This window comes from Vombatus ursinus, unplaced genomic scaffold, assembly GCF_900497805.2.
Source record: "Vombatus ursinus unplaced genomic scaffold, bare-nosed wombat genome assembly UNPS02014791.1, whole genome shotgun sequence".
Taxonomy (NCBI): domain Eukaryota; kingdom Metazoa; phylum Chordata; class Mammalia; order Diprotodontia; family Vombatidae; genus Vombatus; species Vombatus ursinus.
Window position 1 is genome coordinate 49,605,372 of NW_020954569.1, and position 15,975 is coordinate 49,621,346.

The 15,975-nt window shown below is 35.3% G+C and overlaps 1 protein-coding gene across 4 annotated transcripts in view; it reads left to right on the top strand.

The window, feature by feature from the left end:
• Positions 1–15,975, top strand: part of ELP2 (elongator acetyltransferase complex subunit 2) — a 50,407-nt gene that overhangs the window by 11,382 nt on the left and 23,050 nt on the right. For all 4 annotated transcript variants that reach the window (XM_027869030.1, XM_027869031.1, XM_027869032.1 and 1 more), the window contains exons 5-12: positions 372–449; positions 3,827–3,891; positions 4,595–4,661; positions 5,256–5,396; positions 8,227–8,322; positions 11,549–11,649; positions 11,969–12,100; positions 14,449–14,598. In XM_027869030.1, the coding sequence (XP_027724831.1) occupies positions 372–449; positions 3,827–3,891; positions 4,595–4,661; positions 5,256–5,396; positions 8,227–8,322; positions 11,549–11,649; positions 11,969–12,100; positions 14,449–14,598 (830 nt within the window). The remainder of the gene's footprint in view (positions 1–371; positions 450–3,826; positions 3,892–4,594; positions 4,662–5,255; positions 5,397–8,226; positions 8,323–11,548; positions 11,650–11,968; positions 12,101–14,448; positions 14,599–15,975) is intronic.

The window sequence follows — 15,975 nt, forward strand, 5'->3', positions numbered from 1 at the left end:
TGGATTTTGTTTTATTTTTATCATTATATTTAAGTTTATTTTAAACTTAAATAAAAATAAAATAAAATATTAAAAAAAAAAACGTTGCCATGTACACAGCAGAACATAAGAGAGGATTCACTATAAAACAATAAATTTCCATTTCAAGAGCACTGGCCCTGGAGTCAGGAGGACCTGAGTTCAAATCTGACCTCAGACACTTGACACTTACTAACTATGTGACCCTGGGCAAGTCACTTAACCCCATTGCCTAGCCAAAACAAAAAAGGCCTAGAGCCATCATCACTGGTTAATGCCTCATAGTGTTTAAAAGCTGCTATAAATAAGTGTGAGTTGTTATAATTATTAATCATGCTTTTATTATTTCTTAGCAAAATGCCTTCAGACCTTACAGTTTGGAAGTGGGTTTATTTTGGATGTCTCCTTATCCTTTTTGCCTAATAGTATTGGTGAGTATCCCTCTGGTCTTATATCAAAGACAAATGAGCCCTTATCTATTTTAGCTATAAAAAGACCTAAGTACTTAAAAGGCTTAGTAAATAAACAAATGTTTTATTACACACACACACATACATACATACATATATACATACATACATATATACACTCACACTCATACTCCTAGCTCTAAATCTTGATTCTGAAATAGTCTCTGCCTCTTCTTTTGGTTGCTTTTTGATTTCCTTGAAATATGTAGTTTATATGATAATTCTGAGAGTTTAGATTGGGTTACCAAGATGTTCTCAGATTCTCATATTTCATTGATCTAAGGATTCGTGTAAGGCAGTGGATACTAATAGGTGAAAGAAAAAGTGTTATTAAATTTGATTGGAGCTAATATGAATTTTGTAACTAGTAAAAATATTTGTGAGCTTGAAATTTAATTTATATCCAGAGCTAAAAAGTAGCAAAAAACCAAATGTATTATATAAATTATGTATCTATACATAATTCCATGTATTTTAAGTGTCCTGAGCCCAAAGAATTGAATAATTATAAAAAATCAAGTAGTGACACTGTAGAACCTGGGCTATTTTTGCTGAGATAGTAAATGCTTCCTTTTATTTTATTTATTTATTTTTTTGGCTAGGCAGTGGGGTTAAGTGACTTGTCCAGAGTCACACAGCTAGTAAGTGTTATGTATCTGAGGCCGGATTTGAACTCAGGTCCTCCTGAATCCAGGGCCGGTGCTCTATCCAGTCCAGTGTGCCACCTAGCTGTCCCTAGTAAATGCTTGCTGTTGATTTGCTCTCCCTCTAGTCTCTCTCCCACCCTCTACCATTTTGAGTTCTTCATCCCTGAAAATACTCCTTTGAATACTAGGGTACCTCATATCCCAGCTACATGCAGACAGCTCAAGACTTTTCTGTTCCTAGGTACAAACTCCACTTTTGTCCTAAAACAACTGCATTCCAGTGCATTAACTCCCTTCTTTGAACATTATGTCCATAGGGGTTAGGGGACCACTTTAAATACTCACGTTGGTATATCTTATATCTACTATGTCTTTTCCTTCATTGTTTTACCTTTTCTAATTTGTGGGTAGGTTACATTGAGGGGAATGGTGAAGAGGAACCAGACAAACGAGAAGTGATTTCTAGTTTCCTGACTTAACCATCCACCTGTCTTTTTCTCTCTCTCGGGGTCAAAGGGCATAGCCTTAAGTTGTTTTCCTCTCAAACTTCCTCCTTCTGACCTATGGGAACTATTTGGTAGAGGGGAGTTTAATTTCCTTTGAAAGGTAGAGGGGAGTCCTGTTCTCTCTGCAGCCCTAATGTGGCAAAGCAAAAAAAAAAAAAAATGGTTCTGTAGTTAGAGAACCTAGGTTCAAATTCTGCCTGCTGTGCTTAGTACCTGTGTGTCCTTGGGCAAGTCATTTAATCTTCTTGGACCTTGGTTTCCTTATCTGTAAAATGAGCGGGTTAGATTCTGAGATCTCTTCCAGCTCTAGTTCTATGATCTTGGAATCCTCTGTCTACCCCCTGAGGCATAAAAAGAGTTATCTCCCAACTTTGCAGGAGGAAATGCTTTTTTCAGTGTCTCCTTGAGTCTTACTTTTTAAAAATTTTCTATTTTATCCTCAATTGTATCATTTACTTGTTTCTTTATGTATATTAGTTTTATACTCCAAAAAAAATTAAATTTCTTGAGGACAATAAGTATCTTTTTATCATTACATCTTTCATAACTTCTTACACTGTGACATTTTGAGAGGAACATAATTTTTATTTAAGGATGGCCAGCCAACGATGATGAATTCAGAAAAGCATGGAAAGATTTACATGAATTGATGCAAATTGAAGTAAACAGAGCCAGGAAAGCAATATACACAATGACTACAACATTTTAAATGAAAAGAACAAAATCACAAAACAACAAAAAGGATGTTGCAAAATTATGTCTATATCTAATCTGTGGCAGAGGGATAATCTATGGGTGTGGACCATTGCATATGATGTCAGATTATTTTTGATGTGTTGGTCAATTTACAAAAAATTTTTCTCTTTTCACTTTTTGGCTTTTGGCTAAGATCAAATGTGGTATCTGCTGCTCTTCCTTTTTTTTTCTTTTCTGATTTTTTAATAAAATAAATTGTTATAAGAGATGTCTCTGGAAGGGAGGAGGGAAAGGATGCAGGATGAAATGTAGGTAATGTAAAATCAAAAGGTGAATAAAAATGTATAAAAAAAAAGACGAAAGAAAAATGGTGAGTTTCACATCTATTCATATAGGACTGGACACATCATTTCTTTCCATCCCCAGTTCTTTCTTCCCTCCTTAAAGGACTTTTTTCCAAGCCTCTATCCAGGTCATTCTGACTTCTCAGTATAGTATTTGCTCTTCTGTCACAGTCATTCTTTTTTTTTTTTTTTTTTTTAAGGCAATTGGGGTTAAGTGACTTGCCCAGAGTCACACAGCCAGTAAGTGTCAAGTGTTTGGTCTGAGGCTGGATTTGAACTCAGGTCCTCCTGACTTCAGGGCCGGTGCTCTATCCACTGTGCTGCCTAGCTGCCCCCACAGTCATTCTTTGAGCCAAATGGGCATTCAAACTTGTAGTACTTGCCTAGAGAAACTTTTCTTTGGTGGTTGTTATTTCTGCTAGTCAGTCATCATATTTATGCTGAATAATGTAGTTATTTGAAGATTTATAATTTCATCTCAAAATTCATTCTGTATCAGCTAGTCAACTATTTTCTTTCATGTTTCCATTCTTCCCTTTACTGTTCTTCCCCTCGTCCCCCCCCCCCCAAGTCTGAACCAAAGGAAAACATATCATAGTTTGGATATGGTTATGGGGGTGTTAATAGCCACAGTGATGAAGTTTTGAATGACAGACTGAGGGGTGATCATTGATATTTTCAGTAATGGTCTTAGTAGTCAGTGAAGTGTAGTATGATACAGTTGTTTGGGGGAGGAAGGATATGGGTGGCAGTTAATAAAAATGGAGATACAAAATATAGATTCTTTCAAAAGATTATTGCTCCAGTAAATATTAAACCAGTCACTGTTCTTTGAGTCTTAGATAGCACGGAGCTAAAAGAAATGTAATACTGAAATGTGAAAGATCTACAAATATGGTAATGAGAAATTGTTAAATAATATTTAGCTTTGTCTTCTATCTTACTATGATAAAATTCAACCCAAATCTTAGCATAAAATGTTTTACTATTAGAATATAAGTGCCTTGTGCCTGGTGATTATTTTTCTTTTTGTCTTTGTATCTCCAGAGCCTAGCCCAGTACCTTGTACGTAAAAGGCAGTGAATAAATATTTATTCAATCAAATTGAATTGTGCAATAAAAATTTTTCTAACCTTGTTTTTTAGTACCAGTTCTGGCTTGTGGCAGTGATGACTGCAAAATCCATTTGTATGTACAGCAGAATGATCAGGTAATCACTACTTTTCATTCTTGCTCTTGGAAATGCCTAATTTTTATTTTTAGTTTTTTTATTTTCATTTTAATTTCATTTTAATTTTATTTATATTTTTATATTATATATTATAATGTAATATGTATTATATATAATATATTATTATAATATATAATATAATATAATATAATATATGTTATGTATTATATTATAAATATGTATTATATATTAATATGTTATATAATACAATATATTATAATATATTTTTTATTTTTATTTTATTTTATTTTATTTATTTTTTCTTTTTATTTTTCCTTTTATTGTCTTTTCTTCTTAGAGTCTGTTGTAATTGTTATCTATACGATTAGATAACTATATATGTATACATGCATATATGCTTATCTTTTCCTAATATAATTATGTATCATAAATGCATGATTCTTTTGCTTTAAAGGAAATTGAGGTAAAAGGATGAAAAATTAAATGATCTGCCCAAAATTACGTAGGTGTAAGCCAAGTATTACATATTATGACTTTTGATTCCCAATTTAATTGAGAATTTAAATGATACGTGACTAGTTTACATTACCCTATGCAGAGTTGGTACTCTATCCAGATAAGAAGATGGCTGTGGGTGTGGACTTTTGAGGATAAGTTAGGTTCTTGATGTGTGTTGATACATTGAATACCTAAAAAAATTTTGTCATCTTGTTTTGTTTAGTTTCACAAAATGCTTTTGCTCTCTGGACATGAGGATTGGATAAGAGGAGTTGAATGGGCAACCTTTGGTCAGTATAAAACTCAACAAACTATTATGTGATAGAAGCAAGTATGTGTCATGTCTCTCTAAGATTCTGGCAAAGAAATATACAATTTCCCTTTTTATTTCACTTCTCTTATAACTCCCATTCTTTATTCCTTATTAGAACAAAAGTTTCTCATCTTTTTAAACAATAATGTTGGCTATTATTATTATTATTACCCTTTCTCTTGAATGTCAGTAAGAGTAGATAGAATAAAGCAGTTTGACAGGACTTAGAAAACTTAAGCAACTTAGCGTTCTGTGGGAAAGCAACTTTTTGAGAAATGTCCATGTAAAAAATTGTCTTCTTGAGATTGTAAAGATCTATTTTGAGCCTTTATGTGAACAATTTTCCCTGTTACCTTATGATTCCCTAACATAACAGATTAAATGTAAGAATGTGGCATTTTATATAAATTATGTAGCACTGTGTTGTGTAGGAGGTTTTTCAAAATATTGTAAGTGTAACGTTGGGGAAGGAAACATATAAACAAAATCCTAGAGTGTGCTCAGTGGAAGAAAGAGACTATTTTAAATAATTTTTAGAACATAATATTAATTTGTCATTTTTCTCCATTAGGAAAAGATCTTTTTTTAGCAAGCTGTTCCCAAGACTGTTTGATAAGGGTCTGGAAATTGTATGTAAAATCAACATCCTTAGAAATTCAAGAAGATGATGATATAAAGCTGAAGGAAAATACTTTTACTCTGAAAAATGAAAGTGAGTAGTAACAAAATTGTTAGGATATAGAAATCCTTGGTTTGTTCCCATCTCTTTGGCTCATTTAGCCTTTTCACTAAATGAGTAATTTGAAGGTTATTTCCCTATAATTGTCAATTCTCTATCAAAAAGTAGTTTATGAGTTTTCCTTTTATGATAATGATTAATCTGAAATAATTTCCTTGAAAGTGAAATGTTTGATGGTGTAAAATATTTCCATATGGTCCACATAGAATAGACTTGATTTGAATAAGTGCATAGCAGTATGTAAGGTCAAAATTGTGACAATATGTTACAAGAAAAATTTTGTAATATAAAATATTGCTGTAAGTAACTTTATAAACATTGGTGAATTGGCAGTTCTAAAGTGAAAACTAATTTAGGGGCACATTTAAACTTTTAAAAATATCAGTGGTGTGAATAATGCATTTTTTTTTTTGGGACAATCTGTGATTTCATTGGTGTGAAAAAGGTTTAGTGAGGAATTTTCCTCTGCCAGTGCCCCTCACTCCCTACGTTGTCACTTACCACTTAAAATCTTCAAGAATTCCTGGGATAAGTGACTTGCCCACAGTCATACAGTTATCATGGATCAGACACAGGGCTTGAATAAGGCTTCTGACTTCCAGAACCAGATATCTCTTCATTTTCTCACACTGCTTCTTACATACACGTACTCACATATTTACAATGGACAAAATAATCACAGTATTCAGATATGTTCTATAAAATTAGGCTTTTCTATGTACAAAACATGGAAACACTGCTGCCTGTTTATTAGTATTATTATATACTTGAATATCTCTTTCTTAAGGAAACCTATAGTTACAAGTTAATATTTATAAGTATTGTTCAATTATAACAGTATTCTGTAATGAAAGGGTTAAATGTGCACACTGTTGTGTTTGAACTCTGATTCTTCTTAGGCAAGAAGTTATCTCACTTTTATGTTATAATAAAAACATTGAATGACAATACAAACAAACTAAACTTATTTAAGTCACTATATTTGAATTAGTGTTGATACATGAAATATAATACTGTCACTTAAGTCCCCATTGGAATTCTTTTTCCTGTCATTCTCATTTACTTTTCCTTACATGATAATAATGTGTATTCCATTCTTCTGGCTCTGCCTTTTTCACTTTGCATTATTTCGCAAAGATTTTTCCAGGTTTCTTTTTGCATTTCTCACACTTGCTGGTCTTAATTACATTACATGCCATTACATTAATGTAGCACAATTTATTTAACTATTATTTTATCGCTGACATTTAGTTTATTTTCACCTTTTTTGTTTGTTTGTTTGTTAGGGTTTTTTTTTTTTTGTTTTTTTTTTTTTTAAGGCAGTTGGGGTTAAGTGACTTGTCCAGGGTCCCACAGCCAGTAAGTGTCAAGTGTTTGGTCTGAGGCTGGATTTGAACTCAGGTCCTCCTGACTTCAGGGCTGGTGCTCTATCCACTGCACCACCTAGCTGCCCCCAATGTAAAGATCTTACTAACAACTAGGCTTTATGGTATAGTGGAAAGAGTACTGGATTTGGAATCAGAGCATTTGGGCTCAAAGCGTGGATCTGCCATTTGCTACCTGTGAGACCTTGGACAGGTCATGTCCACTCTGAGTGCTACTTGTCTCATCTGTAAAATGAGGAGGTTGGAATAGATGACCTTTGGGGACCCTGCTACCTCTAAATCTATGGTCTGTAGTTTTTTTTTTTAAGGCAATTGGGGTTAAGTGACTTGTCCAGGGTCACACAGTTAGTAAGTGTCAAGTGGTTGGTCTGAGGCCGGATTTGAACTCAGGTCCTCCTGACTCCAAGGCTGAGGCTCTATCCACCGCGCCACCTCGCTGCCCCATTTTCATCTTTTTTGAAATGACATATAATGCTCCTGTGACAGTATTAAAACAGAGAACTCTTTTTTTAAATTGTCTTTGATAACACTTTCAGGATATATTGTTGGCAGTGTTTTGTACCTGTTACTTTGTTCTCCCACACTGTGCTTGATTTCACCCTCACTGCCCATACAAAGTACCTACATACTCTTAAGTGGTCATTATTATAGTCTATAGTTAGCATACTTTAAAATAAATGGAGGAAGGGAGAAGGTACTTTATATTAAATTATAGATACCCTAAACTTATTCAATCTAACACTTAACAAGGGTATATTCTTTGGGGATTTTTATTAATTCTTTTGATTTAAGGTTTCAAAGTACAGACTTTTTCAAAAGTGCAGAGCACTCAACTCTAAAGCCTGAGTTTGCGTATTGTCTTTGTCACTTGCTGTTCTTGTGATCTTGAACCAGTCACTACCTTTGGGACAGAGATTTTATTGGGATGGCAGGTGTCTCAAGGCTTAAAGAAATATTTGATAAATTCATTTTTATATTTCATTAATAAGTTGGTTTTAGTATGGTAAGCTTAAAACTAAGTCTTTAAAACTTTCCTCTTACGTAAGTCCCATTGCATGGATAAAGGAAAAGACATTTAGAATGTCTTGCATTTACTTAAAAGTTGTATATCCTGTTTTCTTGAGCATTAACATTTCTTGCACACCTGGGTTAATTCTGAACATTCTGTTGGTTCTTTGGGGAAGAGCTTGGGCAGCAGTGTGTGCTAAGAGTGTTGGCCTTAGAGTGACAAGACCCGGGCTCTCGTCCTGGCTCTGCAGCTGTGTCATCTTGGGCAAGCCATGCACTTGTCTGGATCCCAGTTTCCTCATTTGTGAAATGAAGTTATTGGGCCAGATGTTCTCTAAGGACCTTTCTGCCTTTGAGATGTCATGATTTCTGATTTTACAAATCAGTAATTTCATTGCCTTTTGTTGTAGGTGCTGAGGCAACGTATGCCGTTACTCTGGAGACAGTGTTAGCTGGTCATGAAAACTGGGTAAATGCTGTTCATTGGCAGCCTTCATTTTACTCAGGTAGGAAAGAGATAAATGGAGGTTTACTAAATATTTAACTGACCAGATGGTTACAGTAATTCTTTATATGTAATTCTTTATATGTAATTGGTATTCAATCTAATAAATTTTCACTTTGGAGGTCATGTTAAATAATCATACCTATTGACTATGTGATATCATAGCAGTTCTGTATTATACACTATAACTACCAAACCAAAGGAGAAATGGAGAAACAAGGCTCTCGGAGCTAAGTGTATGAACTCAAGGAATCTGTTAGTGTTTGAAAAACTTCTGTGGTCTGGTCTGTAGAAAGATAACCATGGTGGGAGAACATGGTGGGGAGGAGGGGTTGGCAAATGAAAAGAAATGTGAACTACTAAATGAGAGCTACAGTTTTTGGTTTATAAACCTATAATTTCTGGCATGCCATGGAGCTAATCAACAAATGTTCATCTTATTCTTTTGAAGAGTTTCTGATTTCTTTTTAGGGATCACAACTCTGATTTTACAGTGTGGGGAAAGCAAGGTTTACATAAGAGTTCAGTTTATAATTAACTCTACTGGGATGTGAGGATAACTGAACTGACTTGCATTGTTATGTGTACCAGAACAATGGACTCCGTTTTGCCTTGGAATACAAGCTCTGGGGCTTCTGAACTCCTTCAAAACATGTATCTCTTTGTAGTCATAAAGCAGTGAAACAAGTGGTTCTCCCATTGCTTCGTTTTTTCCCAATATCTATATTACCAGTTGATATAAGACAAAAGTGGGTAGGTAGATAGTATGAACTAGTGCCAGAGACCCAAAGACTTCCTGACCAAACTAGTATACAAATCATTGAATTAGTAAATTAGATGATGGATATAGGATTAGAGTTCTTCAAGTAAATAGTTTCTAGGGTGACTGACTGCTCAGATGGCCTCAGATGCCCATTGACTATCATTCAAGTTTACCCAGCATAGGTTTTAACCCAAAACTGTATTTATTTTTTAATTAAAATTTTTATTGCTGTCTTCTATTTTTTTTATCACCTTTCTTTCCAAATTTGCCCCTCCCCCTTCTGGAGAGTCATCCTTTATAACAAAAAATTAAAAAGGATGGGTGGATATTTGTTTATGTGTAAAAAGACAATGTCTTCATTTGTCTTCATGGGAGTCTGTTTGTCATTTTGTTCCCAAGGCATTAGGATGGTATAAAGGTAAAGAAATGGCCTTCATGTAGTAGTTAGTATTCATTGGAGTAATAGGGGCAGGAACTAGGCTGTAGTTTAAAAAACAGTTCCCATGGTGGGACTAAATGCAAGCTTTGGGATCAGGAGACCTAGGTTCGAATCTGGCTTGGACACTAAAATGGCACTTGGCTTTGCTTGTCTGAGCCTCAGTTTGCTCATCTGTAAGATGTGCATAATGTACTGTTCAGGTCACAAGAATGTGGTGAGGAAAGTATTTTGTACATTGTAAGGTGCTGTAGAAATGTGAGTGGTGGTATTTTCAGGGTGGTAAAAGGAAGAAAACTTTGGCAGTAATGGTTATAGATTGCCTATGAAAGTAATGAGCCAATGAAAGGTAGGTATAGCACAATATCCCAATTTGAAGGGCAGCCAATTTAAGTGAATCTTTTTTTTTTGAGGGAAGAGATGTATGAATGAAGGCAACAGGGAAATTGACAAGGAAAGAAAATAAGGATGTAAAGGGAGGAAAGAATGAGTATAGAAACAAATTCTCATGGGAGGTGAGAAATAGTAGAATTAAGGCAAAAGGAAGGGAATTCTTTTTTTTTTAAATTTTTTTTTGCTTTGTTCTAAGTAAGTTTTTTAAAAAAAAAGTTTTGTTTTTCTTAACATCACCATACTTTGCAAAGGAGCATGGTTAGAGTATTTTCTTATATATCTTCTTTCCAGCCATGCTTATTTTTGTGATTTTGGAACATTCATTTTTTTCCACTGTGGTTCTTTCTGTTTACAGTGTTGTGGTCAATGTGTATATTATTTTCTTGGTTCTCCTTACTTCACTTTGCCATCAGTTCATAGAAGTCTGTCTTTGCTTCTCTTTATTCATCATATTCATCTTTTTTTTTTGGCCATATTCATCTTTTTTTTTAATAGCACAGTAATACTCCTTGACATTTATGTACTACAATTTGTTTAGCCATTCCCCAGTCAGTGGGCATCTACCTTGTTTCCAGCTCTTTGCTGTCACAAAAAGTGCTGTTATAAATATTTTGGCACATGTGGGAAAAATTCTTTTAAAGAAAGACAGTTTCTTATGTGGCGGCAAGAAATGATGAGAAAGGATAGATATAGAAGCAAGAAGTAAAGGTGAAAAAGAGAATATATAGGTAGCTCAGACTAGATGTCATTCTTGGAGACAGGAGATGTGATGGAATTTTCTTCACATGAGAGAGGATTGGTATGTTAGGGAGAAATGAGCAGCTTTGGCATAGCTGCTATGAGGAGTGAGTGAGTCAGTAATCTCTGTGTGAGGTTTTGTCTGTAGACCATAGGCTTGTTTAGAAGACTGTCCCACTGTATTTTGCACTACAGATACTAGGTCAGAGGCCGTCAATCGTGACAATAACCCAGGGTGGGTGAAAGGGTTGTAGTAGAAGGTTAGAGAAATAAAGGTGTCACAGGACAACTAAAGTAGCAAAAAAAAAGCAACGAAAATGATGCTTGCCAATTTCTAAGGAGTACATAGTCAAGCATATTAGATGTAACATCTCTCGAAAATTGGGTTTTTAATTAGACTTGCCAGAGTATAGAAAAATTTGAAAAACTTGTGATGTTAAGGTATTAGACTCCAAGGCAGTGGTACCTAGTATTTTCAAATATGAGGACCCTTCATAACCCCGGAGTAGGGGTACCATGAGTATCCATTGATTGAGAAAATGCATAGTGAATGACAAAAATTACTATGAATTCATTAATGCTTTTAAGTGAATTTGTGTTTTATTTACCACAGTGTCTACATATGTTTGAAATACAGTAATATGCATATGTGCTAACTGTGCATAGTATTTATTCAATCTACAGAATGTATGTTTATATAGTATATAGAGGGATGCTGCTACTGGAGCTAATTAAGTAGCAAAATGACCATGTTTGGGGTTCATAGGAAGTCATAGACCCTTTCCAGTGACTCAGCTCACAGGCTGAGTTTAAACTTAAAAGACCGCCTGATATGATTTTTTGTTAAATAGAGCTTAAGTGTATTCTAGAGGTAACAATGTATTTTTTACTCCTTAGGTGATGTGATTCAGCAGCCAATGAGATTGTTGTCTGCCTCAATGGATAAAACCATGATTCTCTGGGCTCCTGATGAAGAGTCAGGAGTGTGGCTGGAGCAGGTAAAGACAGATGTTTCATCTCCTCTACTGCCTTGTAGACGCCTTAAGGGTAGGCGTTGTCTCATATTTTCTTTATATCCTCAGCCCTGGCTAAGTCGCGTTACATTTGGATAATAAATGTCTGCTGGGTGAAATTAAATATTTGTTTAGTTTACAGTAATTATTATTTTATAAATTAGACTTTTACATTTCTAAAAATGAATTGCCATAGCTGCAAACTTTTCCTTTTGGTAAATATTACACAAATAATGAATTTACTGTAATGTGCTTTTAATATGGGATATTTCCTTACAGCTGTTTTCTTTCATTGGTTGCCTAGGTACGAGTAGGTGAAGTGGGTGGGAACACCCTGGGGTTTTATGACTGCCAGTTTAGCCCCGATGGCTCCACGATCCTAGCCCATGCTTTCCACGGAGCATTGCACCTTTGGAAGCAACATGCAGTTGGTTCGGTAAGAGGGTTTTCTTCCATTGTTTCTGGTAAGGTTCTTTTGGAGCCTAATAATAGCTGCTTTGAGTAGTGGGGTTTTTGATTTTGTTTTGTTTTTTAATTTCCCTTTTTGAAAACAGGGGTCTTTTAAAATCGATGATCTCAGTTTGATTCCTGTACTTGTGTCTCAACAGTTGTTAGTTGTGAGACGCTGGCTTTACCATATATAGTAACTGTTTGGCATCATTGGAGAATGAGGTATTCCACAAAAATGAGTTGTTAGATACCTAAAACATTTTAAAATCATATTTGTTAGAAATGTTTCTAAAAACATTCTACTCCCTTCCTTCCCTAACTTTTTAAATGGAATATGTTCGTAAGGCGGCTAAGTGGCTCAGTGTGATAGCACACTGGGCCTGGAATCAAGAAGTCCCGAGTTCAAATCTGTTCTCAGACATTTACTAGCTGTGTGACCTGGGCAAGTCATTTAATCCTGTTTGCCTCAGTTTCCTCATCTGTGAAATGAGCTAGAGTAGGAAATGGCAAACTACTTCAGTATCTTTGCCAAGAAAACCCCATGGACAGCATTGGCATGCTATGGTCCATGGGGTCATAAAGAGTCAGACACGACTGAACAACAGTGTTCAATGTAATTTAGCCTTTTGTTGCTGACTGAGGGCCATCATTATTAACATTAGTGACATTAATGTGCTATGATATGTGCTGCTCTCAGGAGCTGTTACGAAATAGAGGGCTCTCTATATAGGCCACTCTAAGTGACCTCAGATTCTAATGCTTTTACAGTCATCATGTCTGCCTTTTGAAAGCTTTTATTTCTCTTCCTTAAGTTAGCTCTCTGCCACCCCTTGTCCTGTTGGAGTATTTAGTTTTTAATTTGCTTTAGTCAGAAAACTTAAATATATCCATGCTTGTTAAAACTGTACATAAATTAAAATTCAATAAATTGTAAATTTATAGTAATACTTTTGTGGCTCAGAGGCTTTTAAAAAGTATATTTTCTATTTTAGATGGTTGAGATTCACTGAAGTCTGACCTCTTAGAATAAAAGGGTATTCCCTCCTTTCTACATTTTAAGTGTTGGGTTGTTTTCTTCATTGCATTCTCCTTTAAACATACTATTAATAGTTCCAGCAAATAAAATATTTAGCTTTTGCACATATATTGGTCCACAAGGTTATCCATTAAAGTATATGGTTTTTTAAAAAGTTTCCTAGTTTTCTCATTGTACAATTGCCTTTAATTTTATTACTAATCTTCTGTGCCCCTTCTGAGCTGTCCTTCAGTTAGTCTTTGAGAAACATTGCAAAAAGATACACTATGTGGGAAGATTGGAAACAGTAAATGACAAAAGGCAAAGTTTACTGAATACCATCTTTATGCCTTTAAGGGAAGATAGCATAGTTATGAGAGGAAATTTTAAGTAATGAGACTGCATTTTAAACAGGCAAGTTAGAACTGATCTATCCAAGTTAGTCCCATTAGGAAAGACTTTGTACTTACTCATATGATGTGTGCTATTGCTTAACTCAGTTTTGGAAGTTTTCTTTTGAAGTTTTCCTTTACAGTCAATTTATGTGATAAAATCCATTTTGTTACTTTATAGCCACACCTCATTTTAAAATTAAAAGTTGTTACCTCACTTGATTCCCAGCCTTGTTTAGCATACTTGGAACTGAGCAACTCTGTACTGATTTTTTTTTTAAATCCACCCTCAATGAATAGAGATTTACCACCATTGGCAACATTTTCTCAAAAGTGCCACCGGTTCTGAAGCAGTTCTAGAAAAGGAATTTGAAGAAGGTTTTGACTACTAGCAACATCACTGGAGTAAGAGTATTTAACATTGTAATGTGACTACTGTGAAAGGGAAGGGAAGGCACAACACTCATGTGGATGTCTAAGCTCTCCCATGTTTGCTAGAAAATCAGTGGTGGTACTTTATAGTCATACTTCATACACATGGCTTCCATTCTCTTTGGTTCTCCAAGTCCGTTTTTGCCACTCTTATGTTATATCGCTTCTTTTAGTGGTTTTACTCTTATTATCAAAGTCACTCACTTTTCTTTTTTGCATTTGAGGAGTGTCAATATAGTGGAAAGGGTATTGGATTAAGAGTAAGAGGACTTTGTTTCTCTTTTGACTCTACTTACTAGCCATGTTACTTAATTGAACTGAATCTCAATTTATTCATCTATACAATGAGGATAGATAATGTCTTCCCTGCTTATCTCAGAGGATTTTTGCTAGACTTATGTATAAATGAAATTGCACCAAAAACCATAAAGTCCTCTAGCGATGCCTAGTGCTGTCACTTGGTGATGTTATACGTTATGTACTTTTTCTGTGCAGAAAGAATGGGCTCCAGGAGTTGTGATTTCTGGGCACTTTAATAGTGTACAGGATCTAAGGTGGGATCCAGAAGGAGAATTTCTCATGACTGTGAGTGCTGACCAGACAACTCGGCTCTTTGCTCCATGGAGGAAAAAAAATGATTCACAGGTAAATTTTTTTCTGAATTTTACATGCTAAGTAATATCGATATAGTCATAGAGGAGGTTGAAAGATTGAATAATCCTTTGTATAGGTGAGAAATAACATCGTCCTCAAATGGAACCAAATCAGCTTTAAAAATTTTGTTTAGCTATATACACTTCACCCACCCACATGTGTGTATACTTAGATAACATATGACAAATATAAATTTAAAGTTTGCTTCTACATTTGATTACCTTGATCTGTGCCACATATATTAAAAGCCTATATTCCTCTTTTGTAATTGTAACATATTCCCAGCTTTGAGTCATTTGTGACACTCCAGCTCCCCCTTGACCCAATCTCTTTATTGTCTCTGGGAAGCTTTGTTTCTTCTTCTTCTTCTTCTTCTTTTTTTTTTTTTTTTTGGTGAGGCAGTTGGGTTAAGTGACTTACCCAGAGTCACACAGCTAGGAAGTGTTATGTGTCTGAGGTTGGATTTGAACTCAAGTCATCCTGACTCCAGGGCTAGTGCTCCATCCGTTGCGCCACCTAGCTGCCCTGAAGCTTTGCTTCTCAGGCCACGTTCATCCAGATCTGTATTGATCTTTGGGATTTTGTAGAGTAGCTACAGACTAGGCCTGAAGGGCACTACTGGGTGTGCTGTCAGCATTTTGGGTTGCATCTAAGCGTAGAGCTGTGAAACATCCCAGTGTCAGACCTAATTCATGTTCATGTCCCCATTCTGAGAGACTCAGAATGTAAGCCTCTTTGGCTTACAATGAGGAACTGGATCCAATTGTTCTTGAGCAAGAAAAATGATATCAACATCAGACTATGGCATTCTGCATTCAGCTTCTTTGCCATCACCTTTTTATGGGTTGACTCTGTCAACGGACTGCCATAGTTCTCTCTGTGGACCTGGTTGTTTCTTCTGTAGTTAGAGAAGAGTATTATGGGTGGTGGTGGTGATAGTTTTCGTAATTCCCTTAAAGCCCTAGCCCCACAAAGGGGACAGCCTTTGTAGGTTAGGTAATGTAATTCTTGGTAGGATGGATGAAGTATTATCTCTATGGTTATCAATTTGGTAATGATAACCTGGTGATGGATAAATATTAATTTCTCCAAGCATCAGGTTATTTATACAAATTGTGAGGGTTCAAAAGAGTAGGTCAATAGTTGCTAGTTTAGATGGCAGCTAGAAATGAGAGATTATATAAAAATTTGTGTGCTTCTTATAGGGTCATATCTGACCTTTTGTACCAAATGCAGTTCTTTTGCCTAGACTATGTATACTCATTACTTTGCCCATAAGGCTTCCATTTGGCAGATGATGTTTTAATATTCTAGATAAATGCTTTCCCTCTCTCTTGCTGAAATAAATTTCTTTGGAATGTTGACAGT